Here is a 26,581-nt window from a genome sequence, read left to right as displayed (position 1 = left end):
ATATTTGCATTTCTACGAACAAGGCGGTTAATAGTCTGGAAGAAGGTCAGAACTATCTCTTGAGTAACCTGAGTGTCAATAACACTTATAGAAACGGAGAAAAGATTTGAATAAACTTGTATGCAAATCCAAAACAACAGTGAGGATGAGAGAATTAGTATTTATCATTTTCATTTATCACTTCACAGTACCAATGATAAATGAGAGGCTTAATCTTTTCTCTGTTCATGTGGTTCTGACTTGCCTAAACATTGAATCTGGGATTCATCTACCCTAAATTAGATACCTGAACTACAGACGGATGCATGTCACAAAACAGGAGCTTTCACATAGTCAAGACAAATTCCCTAGCACAAAAGACTAAGCCTTGAACCTCCCAGTACTTTTACAATCTTCAGATTCCTTTGGAAAAGGCACTCAAGAGGTCTACTCTCAACCTAAGCAATACAGTTATTTCCTGAAACATCTGAAAATAAAAGCACTGTCAGGCCTGTAACGTATGTTCAAGGACTGCGCAACTCAGCACCCTCATTCCCATCTCTCGTCTTTTTCTTGCTTCTGCACACAGATGCTTATGATTTGTCATAATTTCTTTTTAAAGCAGGTCAGGCCCCTAGCCTTCCAGAGGTGTACTTACAGCCACGGTGTCATCGGAAGCTATCAGAGACCAAAAAGTCACTTTATCTCCCATGTCAAGATACAAGGCATCTGAATCCATGCTGTGTTGAAAAGCTGCAATTGAGCAAGAGTCTTCAGAGCTAAATGTAGGCCCAAACATTTCAATTTCCAAAGGATAGATCTGGTGGTATATTCTAGAACCATCAATTAGTAACATACATATTAGCAGATGGATTCTAATAATCATGTTTTTCCTCCTATTTATCCACATAGGAGGCTTTATGAGTCCTCTCAAGCCAGTTTCTGTGGCAAGCAAGACGTTATTTTTTATTTTTATCAATAAATTCCCGAAGTAGTCTGTAAGAAGAAATGCAGAAATACACATTTGCATAATTCTAGTTTACAAGGTATTATGACTGCCTTTATTTTTCTTATAGTTATCTTTCTTATATAGTATCTGCATGTACTTCATTCATAAAACATCCCCAAGTTAGAGCGGTGTCTTTTGATAGTGGCTGACAGACATATCTTTTGCTCTTTCAATATCAATCCCATTAAAAAAAAAAAAAAGGAAAGAAAGAAAAAAAGAAACAAACAATTAATCTTGCAGGATAATTTCCTTTGTCAACTAGAATTCTTTTTTATTAAGAATCCTGATGTCATTGGGACAGAAGGTAGATCTTGGTATAGATAGAAGCACGGCAAACTCTTTAATTTGCTTTTAATGACTATAAATTTCAATGTAGTGACACTAGCAGTCTTACCATATATCATCTCACATGAGAAAGGGGGATAGCAGTGTGAAAACTTATTGTTGAACTGAACTGACTGAAAGAAATTGAGGTACATGATTAATGTCACACTCTTAGAAGAATTGCACCAACAGTGGTACAAAATTATTTTTTAAATCTCTTCTAAGTTCCAGAAAGTAGACAATGAAATCAGAACTGGGAGAAAAATATAAAAATTTGCCTGTAGCTGGACTTTAATTTCTAAACTTAAAAAACATGTATATTCCGTATCTCAGTGGTGTCTGCGAACTGTACATGTCTGAAAGATCTCACTGAGAAGAGAGTATCTGGACTTAAAAATGAATGGTTGTAACGTTACAGCTCTCTGGAATAATACAGCTTTCACCGTTACTGAGAACACCTTCTCCCCCACCTTTCTCATAACTTCCACCGAGCTACTTGGAATGTGTAGAAGAAAAGAGGTTAACAAGAGCTAACATGAAACCGTGTTGCAGATGATGATTGGGGCCGCTGATGAATTCAGAAAAGCTGTATGAATAAGCAATAAGAGAAAACGTGGCTTAAAAGAGAAAACCTATTTTAGGAATAGTCTTATTGTAAATCTTGCAGAATTATGCATGAAATCATGCATGACAACAGAAATAGTCTTGAATGTTGGGAATTTGAGTCTTTGGGAAGAATCCTTACTTTCTCATCCTCTCAGTGTGTGTATGTATGCAGCCCTGACGCAGTCATTCTGAGCACTGAAAGCACAAAGTGTTAGTGTGCTTGGTAGGCAACTAACTACAGAATCAGATAAAGACAACAAATCATGTTGTCTACTTCTATATCCTCATGTTTACATGCTTCACTTGCCAATCATCAGTGCATTCCATGGGATTGTTGATGAACTCTGTTAATCCAGTAATTAATGGCTTCCTTGCAGAGACCAACAATCTGTATGGTCCTACTAATGATAGGGAGATAGCACGCTGCCCCTTTATTAGAATATACAATGGTATGAATATAGCTGTAGTAGCTATAATATATCCAGTCTGGAGAGAATTTGAAACTTGGAGGTAACAGAATAATGCAAGTTAATTAAGACTGAGAAATGATGCTTTGCTATTTTTCGATGAACAGTAGCTGTACAGCTTTCCAAAATTACTTCCCTAACTTTAGGTAGCCACCACAATAATATAGCTAGGTCATGAACTATGTAGGATAATAACAGATCTGATGGGGTGCAAAAGGCCAACGTTGCTGAAGGAGGTTACTTGTTAAGAGACCAAGGCCCAAGCAGGTCTATTTCACTGCAGCAGAATACAGCAGGGCTGACAGAAACTTAAAAGCCGAAAAATTCAATTCGGTATAAAGCAGAGTATAAGCTTTGTAGCTTTGGTTTCTGGAGAAAATGCGATACAGGACAGGACCTTTTCCTATTCCTGTGAACTGTTTGAGTTTCCTAGGAAGCTGCTGCTGACTTTCAATGGAGACTTAAGAAGCCTAAGAGCCTCTCACTGAGTGTTTAGTAAATACTTATTGAAACTAGGAGTCTGTCCAACACCCCCAAAGGAAAAAATGCCAGCAGCTCAGTTAGGACAGGTTTTGTTTCTTTTTCTCTCTGAGTTTGAAATTTCAGACAGTGATAATCACCCTGTCCAGTCTGGCTAGAATTTGGATTAGTCTGCAGGCTCAGTGGTCTCAAGGGGGATGCTGGATTACTGGACACACGTTGTTACACCCCAAACTTACTTTAGTGTTGTTCTGTCAACTGATGTATTAACTTCCAGACTTACCACAATAAATGAAATATTTCAAAAGGCAAAAATAATGCAAATTTTGTTCTTGTTGATATGAATGCAAGTGCCACCAGATTCAATAAAAGATGTTTGTGCAAAATAACCGTGTGTGTGTGAGAAGATTCAAGTGAATCAATAGACTCTCTTCCTTATTTGGATTTAATTCATAAAACAATTTTATTTTCTTATACTTGATTATTCTGTACTTCTGTTGTCTAACAAACCAGCAGTTAGTAAGATAAAAAAAGAAGTAATACCAGAACGCACATAATTAAGAAACAATTACTGAAATTGCCAGAATGCATATATTACAACTTCACGGGGTGGGGCAGGGAATTATTTTAGCTCTGCTGTGACAATTATGATGGAAAAAACCATCTCTGATTACAGGAACTTTTTGTATGGCGTGTTGCTATGTTGCCATCTAGCGATGAAATAGACACATACAATTGATAAAGATAGAGGGAGAGCAAACCAAACCTATGTAACAAGTATTTAACACCCCCGTTAAAAGTCCTACTCGTTTATTGCAGTATCATACATAGCATTACTTATACGCTGAGAGTAAACTCTTCAAAAAGAGGGTACAATAACAAAATAATAGTGAGCGTGTTATATCTGGTGTTCAGAGAGTATATAAAACAAGACTAAGTAAAGAGACAGATGGCAGATCTGTCTCCTGCAGCAGGAAACGGCTGCAGTTGAGAATCCCTTGTAAAATGTAAACCCGGAGTCATTCTCATTACTTCATGAACAAATTTACTTGTGATGTATTTGGATTAGATCACTGGAGGTCTATGCAGGATAAAACTGGTGACAAATAGATTTGCTAAATATAACTCCTGGTACATTCACATTACTATTATTCACTGGTTTTATCTATTTTCTTATGGACTCACGATCAAATAAAAGCTCTGAATTTTTCTCACCGCTAACCTGTTGTGTTTTCACAGCAAATTGGAAAGTATGGTGAGTACTACATACTCATGGAAAGGAAAAGAAGAATTTTTCCTAAAATGCAGTAAGAAAAGTAGAGCAACTGACAGAATGAGAGTCCTCATATTAGAATTGTTGGTCCAAAACAGGGGGAAAAAAAACAGTGCAGAAGAGTTTCATCAGGGGCTCCAGCACAGAAAAGATAGGAATTGGAGGGGATAGCACTGCCTCAGGAAGCTCTTCAAAGGTAATTGGTCTGAATATATGAATTGCCTTTTTGTGGATGTCCATACTCAAAGTCTTACCATAATCTCTTTATTTCCAAGGAAATTGACATAGTTGCTTGTGAAAAGAAAGCTCCTCAATAATTCTTTGGAATCCTATATAATATTTGTAAGAAACTGCTATAAATGTCATCTGATGGTGGATGCTGTAGCACAAGGAGACACTGGGATCCCTTTCATTTTTCCTTCATCTTCCAACCACTTTCTTGCTATCCTATTTTCTATACAGAACATGCAAACCACTGCTCAAAGCATGACTAAGAGGAGGATTAATACTTTGGGTATTATTTTATCACATATGTTTAGAAACATATTACTGTTAGAATTACAATCACCATTGCCCTACTATAGCTCAACAAGGGTATAGTTAAGTATTGATTCTTGCTGGAAGCCTGACAGAAAATGCTGAACCCTTCAGCAAACAGGTGAAAGAAAATGTCTAAGATGCTTTGCACAAATACCTGGAGTCAATCCTGAAGAAGTGTTGTAGTTTAACCTGGCAGGCAACTAAGCGCCACTCAGCCGTTTGCTCACTCTCCCCGTGCAGTGGATGGGGGAGAGAATCAAAAAATGTAAAAGTGTGAGAACTCATGGGTTGAGATACAGAAATTTTAATTAAAAAAAAGAAGAAAAAAGTCAAACAAACAAGAAAATAAATAAATAATAATGATAATAAAAACAAGTGATGTACAGTGCAATTGCTCACCACCAACCAATTGGTACCCAGCCAGCCCCCGAGCAGCAGCAGCCCCACTCCCTGGCCAACTCCCCCATATTAATTGTTCCGCATGATGCCACATGGTGTGGGACATCCCTTTGGCCAGTTGGGGTCAGCTGTCCTGGTTCTGTCCCCTCACAGCTTCTTGTGCACCCCAAGCCTCCATGCTGGCAGGACAGCATGAGAAGCTGACAATTCCTTGGCTCAGTGTAACCCTGCTCAGTAAAACTATATCATGGGTGTTATCAACACTATTTTCATCCTAAATACAAAACACAGCACCATACCAGCTACTAGGAAGAAAATTAACTCTATCCCAGCTGAAACCAGGACAACAAACTAGCAGAGATAACTACAAGCAATTTAGTTGAGCCTGAATGACATTCTACTTGAGCTACCTTTCTTCTGTTTGTGCCTGTAATATCAGCAGATAAAGTAAAAATGTGCAAACCCCTGACATAAAAGCCTAGAGAAGGATGAGTACCAGTATCTGGCCAAGGTTTTTTTTGCTAAATGAAGATGAGGTGTTTGACACAATAGCTCATGCTGGTTCTCAAGTTCCAGGAATGGCATGCCTGAATGGGGGGACATTGAACTTTCAACTGATACCTACAAATTAAGACTCAAAGACCATTCATTATAGTAAAAATTTTAGGTGATTTTTGAGTCCAGTCATGCTTTCTACTCCCTGGACTTCTATACATACCGAGTAAAAACATGACATGCAGCAAGATTTTCAGGACTGAAAGGCACTTACTTATGTTTAAGTACTATGGTGAATGAAACAAAGGGTGGGTAAACCTGCTTAACGTAACAAGTTGCCCTTTAAGAAATGGAAAAAGGGCAAAATCATTACTGAAGCACAAAGTTATCCTGAAGTAGAAAGAAGAAGCCCTGACATGGCCACACTCAGCCATACTTTGTATTTTGAGGAGTCACAGGATGATCTTGTTGCTGCACAAGCACTGGAAGTTTTATGACTGGTTGTCACAAAACAGCTGGCATGCTGCAAGTTTACATCCCGCAGTTCAAATCCTGCAGTTTGTTATTCATCTACTCAAATCAAAATGCCAAGTCTTGCAATCTGTCCTTAGAATAGGGCAAGCTGAGTAATCACACAGCTGCTTTCTCAGAGCTGGATGAGCAAAAGAACTTGGACAGAATATAGGCTTGCTTCCACAGCTGTGAAGTTCAATCATTTCTAGCGGGCTACACATCACTTACGCTGCAGCTACCTGAATTCAGTTTGTTAGCAAGGATACTTTTTTTAAAAAAAAGTTTCTGTATTTCCTCATATGATCACAGTCTCTTTCACAGTCAAACAAAAAGCGGGAGAGGTAGGAAATAATTTATCTTGTAATCGCTTTCTATTAAGTTTGGCAGATGTTGTTAAATAAGTAATTTTAGAAACTAGATATTAGTTTACTGTACCAATGGAATGCTTAATCATATTCATTGTATGACACACACTAAAAAAATCTTAAGCAAGCACTCAAATTCAAAGAAATGAATAATAAATTAGCCAAAATCTGCCACTAATCAGCTTGAATTTGAATTTATGTAAAAATTGCATTTGATAAAAATGGAAAAAATTAAAGACCTAGGTTAAGATATAAGGCCAAAGAACTCATTCAAACTTAAATTTACCTTGTGCTTAAATTAAATTTACCTTGTGCAAACTTAAATTTACCATTAGGAAGAGTAGATTCTGCAAAAACAATAAAGTATATAATACTTTAAATTATCATTTAAAAGTTTTCTATTGTATAAAATTATTTTAGAAAGTTTACAATCAATCTGCTTGTATGAGGTGTGTACATAGTGTCTAAAATGTTATATTGTGTTTAACATACTGGCATTAGTTTTTCCACTGCATAAATACTTCACTATTTAAAAAGGCATCTGTATTTGCTGATGGTTCTCATTGAAAAACATACTCTAAGCATCTTTCATAGACTTTTTTATAATGTACCTTCTCTCTCACCAAAGATACGTACTGTTTAGAGAAAGCTTGTCTTCTGCTGAAGTTTATCCTATTTAAAATTATCAGATTAAAAAGATCGCAAGGAAGGATACCTGCTGTATCAGAGTGCATTGTGGAGGCCCTGTGTTGTGCACTCTATCAGAACGCTCCCCTTCCAATACAGGAGACATGTCTATCTTTGTAATGACATGACAGGGAGCAAAGTGCTACTTGCATTAGAAACAGGGCCTCTGAGTCTTCTGAACTCTTGCTGCAGCTGGAATGGGTAAGGTCTGAGGGCTGCGACTTGAGGAGAGGCAAGGAAACTGCTGTATCTTTGATGTCAGAAATACAATAGAATTAGGACTGCATGAAATCAAACCCCACTAAACATCCTGGATGAAATGCTATTTCCTATGAAGGCCTAAGACATCCATTGCCTTCAAAAGAGGTTAAGAATTCTTTCATCAGTTTAAGCAAAAAAAAAAAAAAAAAAAAAAAAGCTGTAGACAAAGATCAGGGCTCATAATATGGAAACATGAATAATTACATAATATAATAATAATAATAATAATAATATAATGATATATTATATTATATATATAACATATATTATAATAATATAATATTAATAATACATTATTAATTACTTGAGTAAAATGTTATAAATCTACCAATTATCTTCAAATTTACAGAAAAAAATCCAAGTGAGTTCAGGTAGAGACACAAATAGCTCTCACTAGCAACTTATATGTGTATAAGAAGAAAAAAGCATGATAAACAGTTCTTTCAGGGTAAGAGAGATTGCTACTATTGCTGTCTTTGACTTCTTGTCAATCACATTTTGTTTACATTTGATAATTGTACTCGGTGCATTCCTTCTAGCAAAAGAAAAAAATAGCCATCAAGTGCTCCTTTTTGGCTTTGACAGCAAGCAAATGATGCTTTGCAATACTCAGGAGTTACCAGAGGGGTTCAAAAACTGAAAAGAAAGCTATTGCTGTTTATTTCTACTATGTTTAAACACTGCCCCTGCAACCAAAATCCCCCTGCTTTCATGTTCTATAACCTTCAGACCTGTTGGACACACGTCTTCCCAAGTCTATATCTTTAGGTGAATAAAACCCCCTTCTCTTTGTAGTCTAATGCTCATTAGCTGCCTTCTGCAATTCTGTCTTGAAACGCTGATTGACCCCGGGCACTGTCTGGCTGCATTTTTGAGCAGAGCCACATCTGAATCCCCACATCAGTATCCTTCATTTTTAGACCTGCACTAAGTACGAAAGCTTCTCTTTTCCCCTTCCATGAATTGTAATTCAATATAGAAAAAATAGTCTTCAATTAATTGCACGTGTGAACACAGAAACATATATTTCTACGCTATACAACATTATCCAAAATTCACAACTTCTAAACGGACACATTTTTCATTTCTTCAAGCAGTTCATTAAAAATACTGTCCCTGTTAGTAAATATTAGTATATTTCCAAAAATATTCACATAGAAGAAAACCTACCTGTTTATTTGTGAAGCTGTCGTCACACACCACGTGAAACAATCAGAATGACAAGAAGCAGGCAAATACTGCCCTTTATCCTCAGAGTCTTGAAGACGGCAGCATGTTTTTCTTGATATACTGTCCTCCTAGTGCTATGGGCTTATGTTTCACTTATAGCAATATATGCATCTATACAGTGCTCTACTACTTACAGAAGAAGTTTTGATTTATAAATAACCCAACTGAATTCAGTGAGACTATTAACAAACATACGTGCATGCTAGGAATCTCTTAAGTCCTAACCACCTTTGTCACATACGTAGGTTAGAACTCATCACAGCATTTGTTACCACTTGTTCAACCAGTATTTGAAAATGTGAGCAGCTGAAAGCTATTCTGTAATGGCTCAAGAAATACTACGAGGGAAGGGAAATATTAAAGGGTGAAGAGAGCTCAAACACACAGGTAGGGCTTATTGAGACAGAATGGGTGAGGTGAAACGTGAGAGGGGACTAAGGTTTTGCACTACAGAAGGGGAATGAGAGAGAGAACATGAATGAGTAGGCAACAATTAGTTTTGACATTCATGAAATAATTTGCAGCGATACATCTGGTGGGAGAAAAATAAAATTAAGAGTGATTTCATAGAATCATTCAGGTTGGAAAAGACCTCTCAGATAATCTAGTCCAAGCTTTAACCCAGTACTAACAAGTCCACCACTAAACCATGCTACCAAGTTCTACATCTGCATGTTCCTTGAAGACCTCCAGGTATGGATGGTCACCCAAAACACCAATTATATTCTTTACAAAATACTGAAAAAATCCTAATTAGTCAAATTCCAAGTTTTTTTTTTTGTGGTAAACATGAAGGAAATCTGTGACAATATCCACATAATCTGTGCCATTCCAGTTCAACAGGCAGGAAATACTGTTATTACAAATCCATTTAAGAATCAAGAATTCTGATGATCTCAGTAAGAAATTGAATAATGCCTGTACGATGGTTTCTTATCTCTCATTTAATTTAAGATTAAAATCTGTTAAAATTGTCCCCTTTTTAAAAAGAAAAGTAATCATACGACAGAATTTGGTATAAAAACACTCGATGGTCATTACAAGAACTATTGTGAGAAAGCTGAGGTTTTTTGCTATTATATGATAAACAGCTGCCTCACCAGCGAAGATACAACATGCAGGTAGGCCTCTAGAGCAAGCAGAGGAACTGGATGTTAGAGGCATGAGTGTAAAATATTTAATATTTTAATAAAAGAAAAGGGGCTATCAGAAATCTCAGAATTCATTGACTAAGCTTGCAAGCTAATGAACCATCACAATACTAGTTAAACTCTGTTCTTACTTGGAAGAGAGGTTATTTTGTAAATAGCATGTTCAGTTCTGGAGCTCCATTTCACAAGAGACTATGGATGCAACAAGAGACATTTGCATCCAAACCATCACTAGGTACATAATTATCAGACCACAATTAATTTTTTTCATAATTTATTTTCACAGCTTACCTCAGTCTTTACTTTTGGTTTTATTCTATAAGTCTCAGAAAACTGACAGTTCAGTGTTCTTGGTGAACTAAGGTTATTTTTAAAATAAAAATAAACACTATACATAACACGGTACTTAAAAACAGATATATGTGTCTGAGAATCTAACTAGATTAAATCATGAAAATTTAGGATTTAAGGGTCCTCTTCAAAAGTCTATGCAAGAAACGAACCCCATGTTTCTATTAAACAGAGAGTCTAGCAGTTCAGTGTTTGGGTGACAGACAATCTAGATCTCTAAGATCGAAAAATTGTATTTGTAGGACATGGAAGTTCATTGTACAAAATTAAAAAAAAAAAAAAAAACAAGAATGTGAGAGAAACTTGAGCCTAAAAGCATATGAAATATTTATTAAGCTTTTGGCTGTGTCTTTCCTTACTTGTATGTGAGACAACCTAGTTATTGTACAGTATCAGAGTGACACTTTGAGGAAATTAAGAACTACAAGACTGCTCTCTCTAAACAGCTGAATAAACAAGTCCCCTAATGAGAGCCAACTGCTGGGGCACACTTCCCTATCCTTGAGCTCTCTAAGTATGCAGTATGGTATGGGACATTCCAGCGGCATGCACATCCTGATTGCCTGTCTTTAAGGTCACATTTCATCCCATTAACCAGTTTATTCTCATCCATCTTGTCCCAAAACATCATCCATACAAAAATTTGGTTTTATTTCTGCTCTGTAATGACAGCGATTCATTTGCCATCCTTTCAGGGAAAAATGGAACACGCAGGTTTGAAGAACTCACTTAAAAATTCTTCACTCATTTTCTTTAGTATTATTACATAAAATGTCTTTGCAAATCATAATTCACAAATCTTATTTCCAAGCAAAGGATCTAGCTTTAAATCTTTTCAAAGAACAAAAACCAGCATTTTATTTTCCTGTACATATCCAGCCCTGTCAGCTGCTACCTTGTTTGCACTTGCATGTAAAAAACCCACCTCTCCAAGTACCAATGAAATTTCAAAAGTATACTGTATTATCTTAATTATTCTCTCCCTGAGAATCTTTCTTAATTAGAGAATCTTGCTTATTGTGGTGATGTTTTTCATTTGTGAAATTCTTACCTTTTATCTTCTGTAGCGCATGCATCAGGAAATTCCCACTCGTTAAATAAGTTCCTTCATATTCTAGATATATTTAACCAAAGAGCTGAAAACAGTAGCTGTGTTTACAAATGTGTTGATTATGAGAACATGTACAAGTATTACTTTATAATGTTCTTAATCCAATTTTTATCATGATAAAAAGATTAATGAATTTAACGAAAATAAAGATTTATTTGGAATAACTAATTTAAAAACAATAATAATCAACAAGCAGGGATCAATTACATTAAGCACATTGTTCAAATTAAATTAGCTATGTCCTTACTGTATAATCAGTTCTTGTTCTTAAAAGGTAGGGTGACGGCATTTTGGAGAGTCCGAAGTGCTAATGATGCCAAGCTTGTCTGGCACAGTAATTCTTAAGACTTTTTTGCACCATGGCACTATCAACACCCATTTTTTTTGTGAGCCACTCTTATCTTGTAACATCAAACTTAAAACAGGAAAATGCTACAAAGTTGGTGCAAATAATTAGGAGATTAAATAAACTTTCCTTTTATTAAAAATGTTAATGACTTAATGTGATTAATTTTAACATAGTTCTGTAGGACACCTACAGATTAGCTAACCATGGACCACAGACTTCTTTTCCACAACCACTATTCTAGCATAGGTAAGGCCTGGGTGTTAAATATCTGAGTATTACATCACTGTCACGAACAGAACCAGATTTAACAAAAAACTTGTACCATATACCCTGACAATTTCATTGCCATGGTCTATTTCTCTCTTCAGTCTATACTTTTCCTGAAAGAAACTCGGAAACTGCTTTCAGTAGGAAAAACAGTATCAGAAAAGCATTAACATCCTTCAGTTGTCCTTCAACACAATTAAGAAGTATCAGTAAGGATGAAGAAATAACACTTTATGACCTATCAGCCATGCTGAGCATTAGCTAATAGTCCAGCTGACATTCTTGGCTCTTTTACAGCATTTTCCCTCTATTCATGCTCATCTTTGACTTTATGAACTACTGAAATTCTAACTTAAATTCAGTTCCAAACAACTTATCTGTAATACTTTTTTTAAACAAACAAACAAAAAACCAAAAAACAAACACAGCAGAGTATGCGGGTTACTCATCAATGTGGGGTACTCTATCAGAATAATTAAATCATACGGATGTAAACATTCCACATATTTCTTCAACTCATCTGAATGAAATGCAGAAATTATCTCATGCTGCATCTGGTCTGTGTTAATTTATTAGAAGTTCCTGTCTCTTGAAATTTATTGGGAGGCAGGAAATGACAGTAATATGAAAATATATGAATGTATCCAAACCGTGGTCAAATTTGTGATAAACGCCTCCAATCAAAAGCATTCAACAACTCAGAAGACAATGAAACCTAAGCTTTATCAATGTACACTTCTACCGTGGGTTCAATTTTACGAAGTTAATCCCAAACTTGCTAATGCCAGAACGAGCAATTGCATTCCTTTATTCCTCGAATACAAACTCTTGCAATTTATCGTCAACTCTAAATGCTCACCTGACCTCTCACAGAGCAGATTCAGCTTGCTGAACTAGGAAAAAAAACAAAGTGAATAGATTCCCTCCATGTTAGAAGAAAAAAACATTACTGTAACATTGCATGCACTTACTGGTTCTCTTGCTCATAGTGAGTAAACCAAAATAAATGCAACAAAGAATTTCTGCACTGTGTTATTCTAACCTCTTACTTATGCTACAACAGATACCTATTTTTGATAAGGGACATTAGGCACCAGTTGTTTTCGTACTTTAGTCAAGAGTTACTATTTCCTAGAACTATACTATAAGTACAGTTAGTGAATAAAGAAAATTTAGCATCTTTTACAGTATTAGAATGAAAAGTGTCCATTTAGTTTGCGAAGAAAAGGAGGTGGGGGAATGATAGATATATACTAACTAAACATGATGGACCTGTAACTAAAAATTCTGAATCTTGCTGTGCCAATCAGTATTGATTTGCTTGATCTTCATTAAACACAGGTTTTCTGGAAGTAAATAGTTCATAGTTTTCTTCTTTGGTTCTATACCTACCAAGAGAACATACAAAAACACACATTTCAGAACTCTTCTATGCCAAAATAAAAATAGCAGTGCAACGACGTTGTATGTCTGATACCTCTTTGAAAAGTAGCATTACAAGCGAGGTCTAGGTTGGAAATTAGGAGGAATTTCTTTTCAGGAAAAGTAGTCAGGCATTGGAATGGGTTGTCCAGGAAGGTGGTGGAGTCACAATCCCTGGGAGTGTTTAAGTGAAGGTTGGACCTGGTGCTTAGGGACACGGTTTAGTGAGTGACAGTGGTGGTAGCGGGATGGTTGGACCAGATGATCTTGGAGGTCTCTTCCAACCTTAACTATCCTACATTAACACCATGTTACTAGAACACTACCCTGACAGGCTCAAACTTATTTTGAGATTCAAGGGAATGTTTGTGTTGGCAATGGTGAGGCTTTAGTATCATTCAGCTACACTGGAAAATCATATTGTGAAAAATAAATCAACACCACTTTTTGGGGAGTCATGAGATGATGTACAGCCTCAGTTTCTTGTTTCAAAGTGACTGCACTAGAACAAAGTTTGCCATTGTGTCAGCAGAACTGGAGAGACTTCGGCAGCTCCTTGTGCTTTTTAGTGACTTCCCACGATCCCTGTCCAGTGATTTATCATGTCTATGTTTTTTAGCACAAGCATCCAAAAATATCAATACTATGGACTATACCAAGTGCTTAGGGGACCATTTACTCTGTGAAGTGTATATAAACAATCGCCTCACGTATCAATCGCAATTGCTCAACATCTTTGTACAGAACTGCTGACTGCTTCGTCATAGCACCTCTTTGCAATGACATTCAGGATCTTTTTTTTTTTCATGTATTCAGTCAACTTTATACGGTCAACTTTATACTTAATCTTCTGTTTTATACCTCTCTAGCTTTACAAGACATAGTTAAACTTTACTCTGGTGACTTTTACAGCACCTCTAATTCTTGATTAGAGCAAGCCTGAAGGTGCAAAGAAGCAACTAAAAACCCCATTCAAACTCCGTAACTTCCCAGACTGTGACTGCTCAGTGACTCAGGTTTTTGAATAGCTTGTCTTAGCAATAATTACATCATTCAAACTTCTGCCTTTTTAATAGCTACTTTACAAAAAAAATCTTCCCCCTAGGGGTGTTGATTCTGTGAAACAGGAAAGAATGAAACAGCCTCTGAGGCACCAGTTCCACTTCTAAACCCTCAAGTATGCATGATGAAGGCATTTCTCTGCTATGGGTTTTTTCCATTCTTGTTTTCTTCTTCTCATGAGGAAGCTGGGGGCCATGTTCTGGTGGCTCTGGAGAAAATGGCTTCTCACGTATAGCCCCTGGCTAATTTACCATTAAGTGTGCAAAACTAACCATACACACGACGCTGTGGTATACTCAAAACATTTATTTGCATGTCTGACATGTACGCTAAGAACCGTGGGTGGGCTTTGCCCACAGATGCACCAGGAGCGGAGGTGCCGGGCCAGGTCTGCGCCGTGCCCGGGGGGCCACGAGAGGAATCCGCCGCCACCAGGCCCGAGCCCGAGCGCGTTGCTACGAGCCGCGGCCAGGCCCGACGCACGGCGGCCTCCTCCCCGCCCCACGGCCCCGCACGGCGCCCCTCGGCCCCTCTCGGAGGGGCTTCTCCCCTCCGGCCATAGCGGCAGCGGGGACAGCGCCGGGCCCCTCAGCCCACCCCCGGCCCCTAACGGCCACGGCCCGGGGCCGCATGAGGCAGCCGCCACCCCCCCGCACCGCTACAGGTGCTGCCCGCGCGGCCTACAACCCCCAGCACGCCCCGCGCGCAGCCCCGCGCGGCGCTCTGCGAGGGGCACGCCGCGCGGCGCTCTGGGTAACGTAGTCCGCGCTGCGAGGCGCGGGAGAAGCGGCGGGCGGGCTACGGGAGTGGGGGGGGGACGGACGGAAAAAAGCCGCCCGCGGCGGCGGCGGCCTCGCTGTTCCCCGGGGGAGCGGGGCGGGCCTCCTCCGGCGGGGGAGGGCGGGGAGCGGCGGGGCGGGGGCCGGTAGGCGGCGGCGGCGCCTGGATGCGGCAGCGGCACCGCGGCGCGGCCGGGAGGAGGCGGGGGAAGCGGGGCCGCCGCGCGCTGCCGCTGCCGCATGTGCCCGGAGCCCCGCAGCAGCCGCAGCCGGAGCGGGCAGCGCGGGCCATGGCGGAGCAGGGCGCCCCGGCGGCCGCCGTGCCCAACGGCGGGGGCGCCGCCCGGCCCCCCGGCAACAAGGTGACGGTGGTGCTGGGCGCCCAGTGGGGCGACGAGGGCAAAGGCAAGGTGGTGGACCTGCTGGCGCAGGACGCCGACATCGTCTGCAGGTGCCAGGTGAGGAGGCGACACCGGGCTGGGGCGGGGGGGGACACGGCCCGGCGGTCCCCTCGGACCCCGCAGCGCTGCCTTTGTCTCCCCGAGGCGCCGCGGCCGGCAGGAGCAGCGTGCCCGGGGCGCTGCCGCCTCCCGCCCGCCCGCCCGCCCTTTGTCTGGGAGCCGCCGGGGACGGGACGGGGACGGCGGCGCTGCCCGCAGCATCGCCCCCCGGCCGGCATGGCCATGGGGGAGCCCCCTCACAAACCTGCCCTCGGGGGGCTTCCTCTAGCAGGAGGGCAAAAACCAGCCCCCCCCCCCCCCCCCCCCAGAAGTGAGCCTAGCCGGCGAGCAGGGTACCCCTGAACGCCTGCACCAACCCAGCATCGGCCCGAGGGGAGGTTGTTTTCTCCGCGTTCCCCGTGTGGTAATCCTGCGCGCTCCCAGAGCGCGCACCGCAGCCATGTGCCGTTTTTCCTCTTGAAGTTAGCGACACGGCAGCCCCAAGCGCCTGCACCACGCGGGGACTTCGCCGGAGTTTCGTTATCTGTGCGCTGCCGGTGAATGCACAAGTGAAATCACGCTTACACAAACGCCTTTGGGAACAGGGCGCTTCGCCCCTAACGGCGTAAACCTCCCGTTACCTAACGAGAACCACGCATAGCACTGGGGTTGTCAGAGCTGAGTCAGTTCCAGAGCCGATAAATCCCAAACTTGAACTTCAGAGACTTTAATTTTGCAGTAAAGGGACGTGCCCTCAGGCAGCTGTTTCTGCGAATGAATGGCTTTTTCTCGCGTACCTTGTTGGCAAAGAAATAAAACGAGCTGTGGTGCTGTGGCGTGGCTGCCTGGCAGTGCAGTGAGGGTTAGCGGCCGTGGTGACTCAGTTTGTCCTCGAAACATGGAGGCGCCTAGGTGAGTGCCGACGCTCAGCGCCAAGGCGTGCGGGTGGGGGGGAGGCAGGCTGAGTTTCTGTGCGTGTGCTGGGGATGTAATTCGTTTGTTACTTCTTTCCTCCCAGCTCAATCGAATCGAGAAAAGGGCAAAGCTGTGATGTTATCTCAGGCTTGAATTTCGTGGCCAGTCCTGCCATTTCTAACTGCTTGTTGCTGTTGCAAGGAAAGAGTTTTTTTTTTTTTTTTCCCTCCTTTCTTCCGTTTCCTGTTGATGGGCCTCCTGTTCTCTTGGCCTCCTCCCATGTGCTCACCCTTGCACTTGACTGCTTTTGCTAAGTTGATTTAACTCACCAAAATGGCAGGGAACTATTTTTTGGGGTTGGTTTTATTTTCTCCTGTTTTAGTAAACAAAACTGAATTTACTTGGCTCAGGGGAACGTAATAAAAAGAGGAACCCTGGACAAGGTAAGCACAAAGAACCGTATCTTAGAATGGGAGGGAAAATAGGAATGTGGTGGCACTGAGCTATTAAGTTATCTTGCTCTGTGTTGTGCAAGAATACCTGCAGATGGTTTTGTTACTGCTGGTAAGCAAGAGTGTGAAAATGACTCTTGTGCTTTTCATATCAGTACAAGTCCATAAAGAAAGGTTACAACTCGGTCTGCCCCTTGCTACTGTTGGATTTCTGCAGTCCATACTTCTGATTCTTATTTCACTGTTATACTCTGTTCGTTCTAAGATGGTTCTTACTGTTTATTGTGCCGCAGAGTTGCTAGAATACCCATGGATGAGACCAAATATGTTCCTATGGAAAGTGCGTTAATACAACTATTTTCTTGGAGGACTTAGTAAGTTGTAGTAGAACTTAAGATGTCTTAGAAAATTACGTGATATTTGCATTGAAATTCTGGGAACTCTGGTGTGGTTTTCTAGTTGTGCCTGGTTCTGTGCAGATGCAGCCTATAAAAACAGTCCCGTCCCAGAGCTGACAATTGTTTACTGTTTACTTTTACAACACCTGTAAAGAAAGGCATCGCAAGAAGTTGTACTCTGAAATCAGTGGCTGTACCCTCTTGTCTCCTGGCTTTCAGGTATCCTAATGACTTCTTCAGTCATTTGGCTGGCTGGCTGACTGTGGCATCTGGAAGAGGTACAAGTAAGCAAACCAGTGTATCTGGTCATAAACTGTATTATGGCTGTACTTCTTCCAGATAGCACCCCAAACTTATTTTATCTCAAGTTTTGAGGTTGTTGAAGGTACTTTTGTGCTCAGGAAAAGAATACGGGATTTCCTTGTCAGGAGACACACTTGTGTTTGTCAAAATTAGTATTGTGATTTCAGCAACAACTGACCTTGCAGACCAAGCTCAAATTAAGATGTGTCCAGTGGCTGCGTGCATAGAGCTGCTAATGGAGCTGCACTGGCAACTAAGATTGTTTCGTGGGGACACTGCTAGGACAGAGGGTTCAGAAGCATTTAATACAGACGTGTCTACACAACAGGCGTAGTATGTGCTGGTTCTTCCACTGTTATGTTTGAATTGGTCTTAATTTACTTCTAAGAGGTATCTGGTAAAATGATATTTTTGATAAAGCAAACATATCTGTAAGACTTTTGCAGTTAAGCTACATTTGGGCTTCAGTGGCTTGCAAAGCAAAGTCTGTTTATCTGGTATCACATAAATCGTAGTCCAGACAGTAGAACAGAGCAAGAATGGGTTTGAGATTCAGGAGAACTTGCCAGAAAAACAATGCTTTTGTGTTTTTTTTTATTGACATAGTTTCCTCTTAGTAAGCAATTAGCCTTGCTGCTCTCAAACCTGGCAATTTCTAAAAGCATACGTTGTATTTTTATCAATTCCACGGGTAATGGAAAGTTAAAGGAAAACATTTCTTGTTCTGATTCAAGGACTTCCTACATTTCAAAATGGAACCGAATAAGGGAATGTAATTACTAAAATTTCATTTGTTAATGGATATGGGAATGGCAAATTAATGCAAGCAAATGATTTTAGGTAATCATTTTATCAAAACAAAGTCAGTACAAAAATATACTGTATCTCTTATATTAATACTCCTGCACCATGTACCGGTGTGTACAGTGCAGCAAAAAAACCCATGCTGTCTTCACTGCATGATTCAGCCCTCGTTCAGCCATTTCATCAGCAGATTTGTTGGTGGTTGTCTTTTCTTAGTATTGGAGGTACCTGATTTATTCAGAGCACATAATTCACACAGGTGAATGGGATTTTGAATTCTTAAATTATTATTAAGCCATGCTCGCTACGCTAAAGAATCTTGTCTTCCTGTTTTTTCAGTCCTATTATACGCCTTACTACTACTCCAAAACAGAGCTGATTTCAGTGTTGGCTGCCTGTTAGCTCCCCAGTGTTGCTCTGCGTGCTGTGGGGTCACACAGTTCTTACCCCTGGACCACTAATGTGCAGTTGTTGCAGTGTGTGGGTTCTTAATCCTCCCTCAGAGAAGTTTGTGTAGTAATGCCACTGCTCATCAGTTGATGCATGGCAATTACAATGCAACAGGAGAGAAGTTTTCCGCGGGCAGGTTCTTGGGGTTAAGCAGTTGCCACTGATCAGTTGACAACTGCTTAAGTCCTCAGACCTTATGCCTCTGTATCACTTGTCTGTATATATCCACTTACTTCAAAAGAAAAAAAAAAAAGGAATCTTTGTGTTTTCCATCCACCGAACCCACTTTTTTTATTTTTCTAAATACTTCCATCTGAAGAGGTGTTTTAGTCAGGCCACGCAGGGCCGGGAATAGCAGGATCGATAGCTATCTATAGCAGTTGGTGCTTTTTCAGCTGGTCAGGCGTTCGATACGTGGCGTCCAGCTGGAGCTTCCGTTTCGTTGAAGCGCTGGGCGCGCCTGTGGACCTTGCAGCGGTCGGCAGCGTGCCAATGATGCGTGCTGGTGAGGGGAGAGAGAGGTCAGCGGGATGGGCCTGCCGCATGAGCGAGTCACACGCTGCACGGACCGGCTTGGAGCATCCCTGGCAGGTGACCTCCGGTTGTGGCAAGCAGTGAAACCCTGTCAGTTTCACGCAGGAGGGCAGCTGAAACCCCGTTTCCCCATTCATAAAGTTTGTGCCGTTAACAGGAGATCTTAACAGTACGAAGGAACAAATTGCACCTCGGTCGGCTGGTTGCTTACTGTTCTTTCCGCCTTGCTGTTGTTACATCTTGCCGTTTTCATTTGGTCGGTTCAGATGGAGATCTCTGTAGCAGTTTAGTGAAATTTCAAATACGTTTTTTATATTTCCCATACTACCTCCCACATCTAGAAGATGTTCCCTGTAAATATTCCCAAAGCCACTTTTTGTTTCTCATAACCCTTCTTAACTCTTTTACTGTGAGATGTAGCAAACAGTGTTTTTTTGGTGCTTTCAGCATTTTTCTTGTTCCTTATCAGCCTGCCTCAGTGGGTCTCTTTTATCTCTTCGGGTTGGATTGGTCTTTATTCTGGACCTGAATGAAGATTTGCAAAATGGAATCTGTTCCCTACTTAGTACATGTAAAGCATTGCAACAATATAAGATTTTGCAAATCAGGTGAAACCAAGCTGAAGCTAGTTGTAAAGAGTCTTTCCAAATATCATGTTCCTGTAGCAGTTCCTCAGAGGTAGGTCTGTCAACACAGAGAAACATACAGAGTTTTCTGAGATGAGTAAAAGAAACTTGGGCTGGACTTAAGTAAAATTAATGTTTTCTTTTAAACAGTTGCCTGTTTTCTTCTAACAAATAAGACTGTGTGTAGGCTGTCATATTTGCCTCAAACCAAACTCTTGATCTTGTTCAGATGCACTAGTTCTTGTACTACACATTCAGAAATTTCTGAAGTCTGGCCAAACTTTCAGGAAGTTTAAAAGGTAAGCATGTAACGTGATGGCTCCTTGAACTAGGTTCACATCTTACAAACATGAGTTGATTGGCATAAATACCAACAAAGATAATTGCCAGATGCTGAATGTTGTTTATATTGAAATCCAGGAGTAGGTTATATAGTACAGTTTGATAACTACACATTCATTTTTTTGGGAGGGGGTAAAGAGGCAAGAAATTAATCACAAACATCAGAGATGTGAGGCGATTAATTTGTTATCTGCACTTTGGTGCTATTCTTCTGTTTTTTTTTTTTTTTTCTTAAAGGAGGTGTGATTGGCAACCTGAAGCTGAAGCTAGATTTTTGGCAATATAGTTTGAAATGAGAAGCAAACAGCGTAGTGATTGCCAGTTATGTTATGTTAGGGTATGTAGTGGAGTTAAGGGTGAGATAGACTCTGATCAGCTTGCTAGAGGTGTGTTCTCAGCATTCCAAGAAGCTGATTCTGGCAGGAAGGAAAAAATATATAGATTGTAAGTAGTGGTAGTATCATTTCTTTTAATCTATTTTTGGCTTTCCATCTAAGAGTTAAATGAAAGTGTTTACAACCATATGATGCCAGAGCAACATTGACTTGCTTCTTGCCCGACTTGGCAGTCACTTGCATTACTAGCTCAAAAACAACAGCGGTTGCCCCAAGCTGAAAATTAATGCTGGAATGTGGTAGCAATGAAAGTCAACTGTGAAAAAAAAAAAAATAATAAAAAAAAAAATATATATATATATATATATATATATATATACACGCTTGCCCATGTACACACCCCTCCAACAGGGAGAGCTCGAGGGAGCGTATGACTTCTTCCTTAATGGAGGCATAAGATAACATCGCTTTAAACTAGACAACTAATTTCTGTTCTAGAGGAGATAACTTGAAAGATTTCTTTGCCCTACCCGGTGGCATCCTGGTTTTGGCATTACCATGTCATAAGAAAAGCCACTGATTGTCATCATAGGCTTTTGGGGTCTCTGAAGTGCATATCGTGGTGTTTCAGAGCTGCTTTAAATAATTCTGAGTTTAATATCGGTACAGAGAGCCATTCACAGTATGATTTTAATAGTAATTTCAGTCTGCTTTTTTAATAAATCTTTTTTTCCTCTATGTACTTCGACTGTTAGGTAAAGTTGCAGTAACGTGGGCCAGGCAATTCTGAGGGTGCTGGTGTTGGCGAGGCATCGAGAACTGCTCTCCTGTCCTCATTTGTTCGTAGCAGATTGAAGTACTCTGGTTACTGTACTAATGTCTAGGCTGCTTTGACTTGTGAAGATATGTGCTGGAAATTAAATGTGTATTTTGAATTTATGTAGATCTAAAATGGGGAAGGATATGCCATTGTTCCTCCATCTCAGTTTTAAAAACGTGGTATATTTTTTTCTGTGTTCCTGCAGTGCATATTCTCCTTGTGTATACCGAAACATGCCTTATACTTAAGCTTAGACTTCCTTGGCTAGTGCACATAGCACAAATTTCCTTTTATTCTTGGTGCTCAACACCAAGGCTTTAAAAGGCGTCCTTTTTTTTTTTTTTTTGTTTTAAGAGAAATCATACTTTGCTTTCAGTTTGTGAACAAGCAACACCACTTTCCTTTTTGGTTTTGCCGGTTATCTGGGTTGGTACATTAACATTTCCTATTAGGCTGCACTTCAAAGAAAAAAGGAAAAAAATTATGTAAAGCTAGAATGAACCTCTTAATCTTCGGAGTGAGGGTCTTCAGTGAGTGACAGAGTAAATGTGTACATTTTTCCTAGAAGAGTCCAATATACCAGGAAAATAGAGTTGCTGCAAATCCTTCTCTCATAAACTGGAAGGAGAAGCAGTAAAGTCCTGTGGATGGTTTTCAGGTAAGTCAGCGAGATTGGCTATAAACCCAGGAGCAAGGGACTTCCCTGAGCAAGCTCACGGAAGAAGAGAGAAGTTCTACTTCATGATTTTCCTGTAAGCCTTTGAATATAGTTTTATATCATTTTCAGAGTCTTTTCAGAAAATGAGATTCCGTGCATCCTCAATAGCTGGCTTCACTTGGCTTCAGAGGAGCTCTTAAGTTAGCAGACGTTATACAATTGTTCCAGTTTAATCTTATGTCCTTGGTGAATAATATTATTGTTGAAGTATGTTTATGGAAAGCTAAATAATGACGTCTTAGGAAATGCTGTGTTTGTGCCTGCATATTTAGCAAACAAACAACAACAAAAGACAGGAAAAGAAATGAACATCCCAATAAACGGCCATTTATTTCAACTTCGGTATTTCTGTAGCTGAGTTTTGGTAGTGGTTGATAAAGCACAGTAAACCTGAAGTCTTAGCAGATGAACTTTCTTGCACTATTTTAATTCAGCAAGAAAATAATTACAGAATCACAGAATCTGGTTGGAAGAGACCTCCAAGATCACCAAGTCCAAGCTCTGACCTAACACTGACAAGTCCTCCACTAAACCATATCCCTAAGCTCTACCTCTAAACGTCTTTTAAAGACCTCCAGGGATGGTGACTCAGCCACTTCCCTGGGCAGCCCATTCCAATGCCTCACAACCCTTTCAGTAAAGAAGTTCTCCCTGATATCCAGCCTAAACCTCCCCTGGTGCAACTTTGGCCCATTCCCCCAGTTGTTTTGTCTAAGAACATCATCTCTTTAATGCTGACGCTAAAGGTCATGATGCAGAGACTGGTGAAGCAGTTGTCAGTTAGACTTTCTGAAGGCAGATGTAAGTCACTGCTATTTTGTTAAATTAGTTTTGTTAAATTATCTTCTAATAACTCTCCCCCAAATAATTGGTCCTTATTTGTCCAGTGAATCAGCTCAACATACAAGGAATATCAGCTCAATTCCTTGGGATCCTCCGGCCAGTACAGCAATGCAATTCCAGGGGAAAACATGGCTGTTGCATATTATTATGAGAGCTCCTTCTCCATGCTTTGTATGTTTGGAAGCTGTTATGTATGGATGGAATGTAATGAGCTGAGGAGCTCTTGTCCAAGAGGAAGGCTCAAAACGAGCAGACTGTTTTGGTTAGAGATTGTTTGTACGTTCTTTAAGTTTACTGGTTTGGTTCTAGAATACGCCTTTTGAAGTGTCCTAAAAGTTGGTTTTAGTCTTCAGAGCTAAGGAAATATTCATGAAACTGTAGTCAGGTACGTATATGAGATTATCCCAAACTCTATTTAGTTCTTTACCCCAAATATTTTAACTACCGGTTAAGACATTTAAAAACTATAGCTAGAATATATGAGAAAACTAGTCATTTTGCATAGGCAGGGGAAATGCTGAAGTAATTTACCTTAAAATTGCCATAGGTTGTACATAGATGTACATAGATGTTAGAAATACAGTTCAGTTGATACGTTTGAAATGAAGTCCTCTTTGATACTGTTGATTTATCCTCAGTATATTTTCTAGTGTTACTGTCTTGATCATGATGCGGTACTGGTACTGATGTGTGTGTGCTGCTTGCGGTAAGTACTGCCTTCCAGTGCTTTGAGAGTGGTTTTTGGCTAGCGGCAGTCACTTGTTTGATTTATTGAAAATTCAGGTTTGTTTCCAGTAAAATGTCAGCTAGCAGATAATGACTTCTCCCTTCAAAATTAGTATCTCCAGGCATACAACACTATTGCAAATGGGGTGTTTCCTAAGCATGTTTATCAAAAGGCTCCCAGATGTACAATACATGTAGCTGCCTTTGCTATCATATGCCCCCTCTGTGCACATGTAACTGATCCTGTTCAGGTCGGCCAGGATAGGTATATTCATAACAGCGTCTGGCTTGGTGCATAGCACCGACCAACTTATCGATGTGGAATACATGGATGTGGGTTCTTGGGTGTGGTGCTTACACTGAGAAGGATTTTTAGGCTACTTAATCTTCTCCAGCAGGTTGGAGGCACTCCCTCTCCCCTCCCCCCCCCTTTTTTTTTTTTAAATCTCTCTGAGCAGCTTACTGCTCTGCAAGGAATACTTCAGAAGAATTGTTTCATAGGCCATGTTTTTTGGAACGAGGCTTCTGGAAAGTAGGTAAATAAGGGGTTTTGTTACCGTGACTGCTGTCATTCTAATTGTACTGGTGTGATAATTTGTCTATTAGTGTGCACCTTTCCATCAGATTCCTGTATACTTAGCTGTTCTCCATGCTGAATAGCTTGGATATTTCAGGATTACCAGCTGGTGGCCAGGGATCATATGCTTTTTCAAGAAGGTGATTTAAGCATACTGCGCTAGTGGCATTGGAATAATGCCTTTTTAAAAAGCTTACATACTTAGTTATCTTACAACAACAGGTTTTGCTTAAATATTATAGATTGGATAGTGATCTTTAGCCTAATCTGATGTTCACTATTCCATTTCTACTTAATGACATAAAATACTCTAAAATAATAGCATAATTTAATAGTCGTATTATCACAAAAGAAAAAAAAAGGCTATTGCGTCTCAATGGGATTTTAAATTGTTCATCCAACAGCATCAAACTAAAAAGTCCCCAAACTAAATCCGTACACTGAAGTGAGTAGGTTGATGCTTGTTCATGACTTTTGCTCTGCATCTCCGAATAAATAGAAACTTCTCCTTTCTGATCCAGTTGGCACACTTTTGAGCTGGATATGCACACAAGTTTAAAGACCCTACTTTTTAAGGAATACTAATAAGGAGCTTTCATAGCTGAGGGTGTTTTTGTTTGTTTTGGTTTTGGTTTTGCATTAAAGCTGTGATTAAAGAGCTATTTCTCTGATCCCCATCTTCACAGCTGTGTGAGCTGGTCAAACATTGTTGGGGAAAAAAAGAGGCGTTCAGTTCACCTTTCTCTCTGAGCAAGCTCGTGTTTTCCCCCATTCTCAGCACAAATGTTCGGTGTCACCTGGTGGCAATTCCTGTTGGAATTGCTCACAGAAGTGCTGGCAGCAACTAGAAAACTGCAAACCAGTCGTGAAGCCAGCTTTGGGAAGCAGCGGTGGTACTAGGTGTTGGACTACAAGGAAAAGTCAAAAATTAAGAAAGGGCAAAACTGTAATGCAAAGTCCATGCTCATAGCAGTTGACAAGTTGAGGAAATCCTGTTTGAGTTGCAATTTAACATTTTTTGTAATTTGGTGAAGCTTTGGGCTGCTTGCTGAAAGGGCTGATCCTTTCAGCACCAATGAATCTGCAATGGGAGGAAGGAGAGCCGTTCTAAATACTGAGTTAAAAGATGTGAGGGGAAAAAATAGCATAAGGAAAGGAGAGAGGACAAATGAACTGAATGCTTTTAACTTTTTGTTAGCCTTCCTCACAATGCTAAGAAGATTGCTGACTTCTGAAAATCAAATTTTGGAAACCTCGGAGTATGCCAAAAATACGCAGTGCTGTGCATTGATAGAGATACACAAATAAATAAATAAAAATCTGTCTTCTCAGTAAGTTTTATTAGGATGTCAGGGAGAAGATGGTTTACATTTTTACCTGACTAGCCTAGTAGTAACCTAGAGAGATATTTCAGTGTCTGTTAGAAGTTCCTCAATATCTCATGCTATTTCTTCTCGATTCTCTATTTTCTGTCTCCTTTCTTTTTTTTAACTCCACATGATATTCTTTCTTTACTCTGGCAAAGCCAGCTCTGCCTTGGCTGCCTGACCTTCTCCACCGCCTGCGTCCCAGCTTCCAGAGGGGCTCCCAGTGCCACCTTTCTGCAGAATGGGAAGGAAGCATCCCCGTTAAGAAAAGTTCATTGCTCAGAGTGCCACTGGTGCCTTACTGTGCCTCCTGTGCATAAGAAGTCATCTTTTCCTCTCCTCAGCCTTTTCCTGCAGTCCGTCCATCGCTAGCTGAAGCCGGGGTTGCTGTGCCCCAGTGGGTGAGCACGTTGGCCGTGGTGCTTCTGCCTGGCTCAGCTGAAGGAACCGTGCCGTTGTGCAGGGAGGAAGGGTAAAGGAGCTGCTGCCACGTGCACGTGGTGTGGTCCACACAGAGCAGGAACACCTTCTGGTCTTTCTCTCTGTATGTGTTGTCCCAAAGTAGGTGTTTCAATTTTCCCGGGGCTGGGAGAAAATTCTCCCAGTTTGGGAACTCAGGTTACCAAGATACGGTAGACAGATTACTCTATCCAGTTAGTCAGAAAGTACTGCCAACCTCAAGAAATGACTTCTATGTCTTTATTTCCCTCTGGGAAAAGCTTTATACGATGTATTGAAATTTATTTGGGCATAAACCGTGTAATTTATTTTCACTATTAGTTAAACCCAGTTAGGAGTACTTCCTTAATGT

General features: G+C 40.5%; 1 protein-coding gene across 1 annotated transcript in view; it reads left to right on the top strand.

Annotated features, from left to right (window-relative positions):
* Positions 1–15,331: 15,331 nt before the first annotated feature.
* ADSS2 (adenylosuccinate synthase 2) overlaps positions 15,332–26,581 on the top strand; it is a 35,886-nt gene continuing 24,636 nt past the window's right edge. The window contains exon 1 of the mRNA XM_040551825.1: positions 15,332–15,578. Coding sequence (XP_040407759.1) covers positions 15,411–15,578 — 168 coding nt within the window. The 5' untranslated portion in view covers positions 15,332–15,410. The remainder of the gene's footprint in view (positions 15,579–26,581) is intronic.

Source organism: Cygnus olor, chromosome 3 (assembly GCF_009769625.2).
Source record: "Cygnus olor isolate bCygOlo1 chromosome 3, bCygOlo1.pri.v2, whole genome shotgun sequence".
Taxonomy (NCBI): domain Eukaryota; kingdom Metazoa; phylum Chordata; class Aves; order Anseriformes; family Anatidae; genus Cygnus; species Cygnus olor.
The sequence above is the reverse complement of the archived record's forward strand: the minus strand, read 5'-3'. Positions and strand labels throughout refer to the sequence as shown.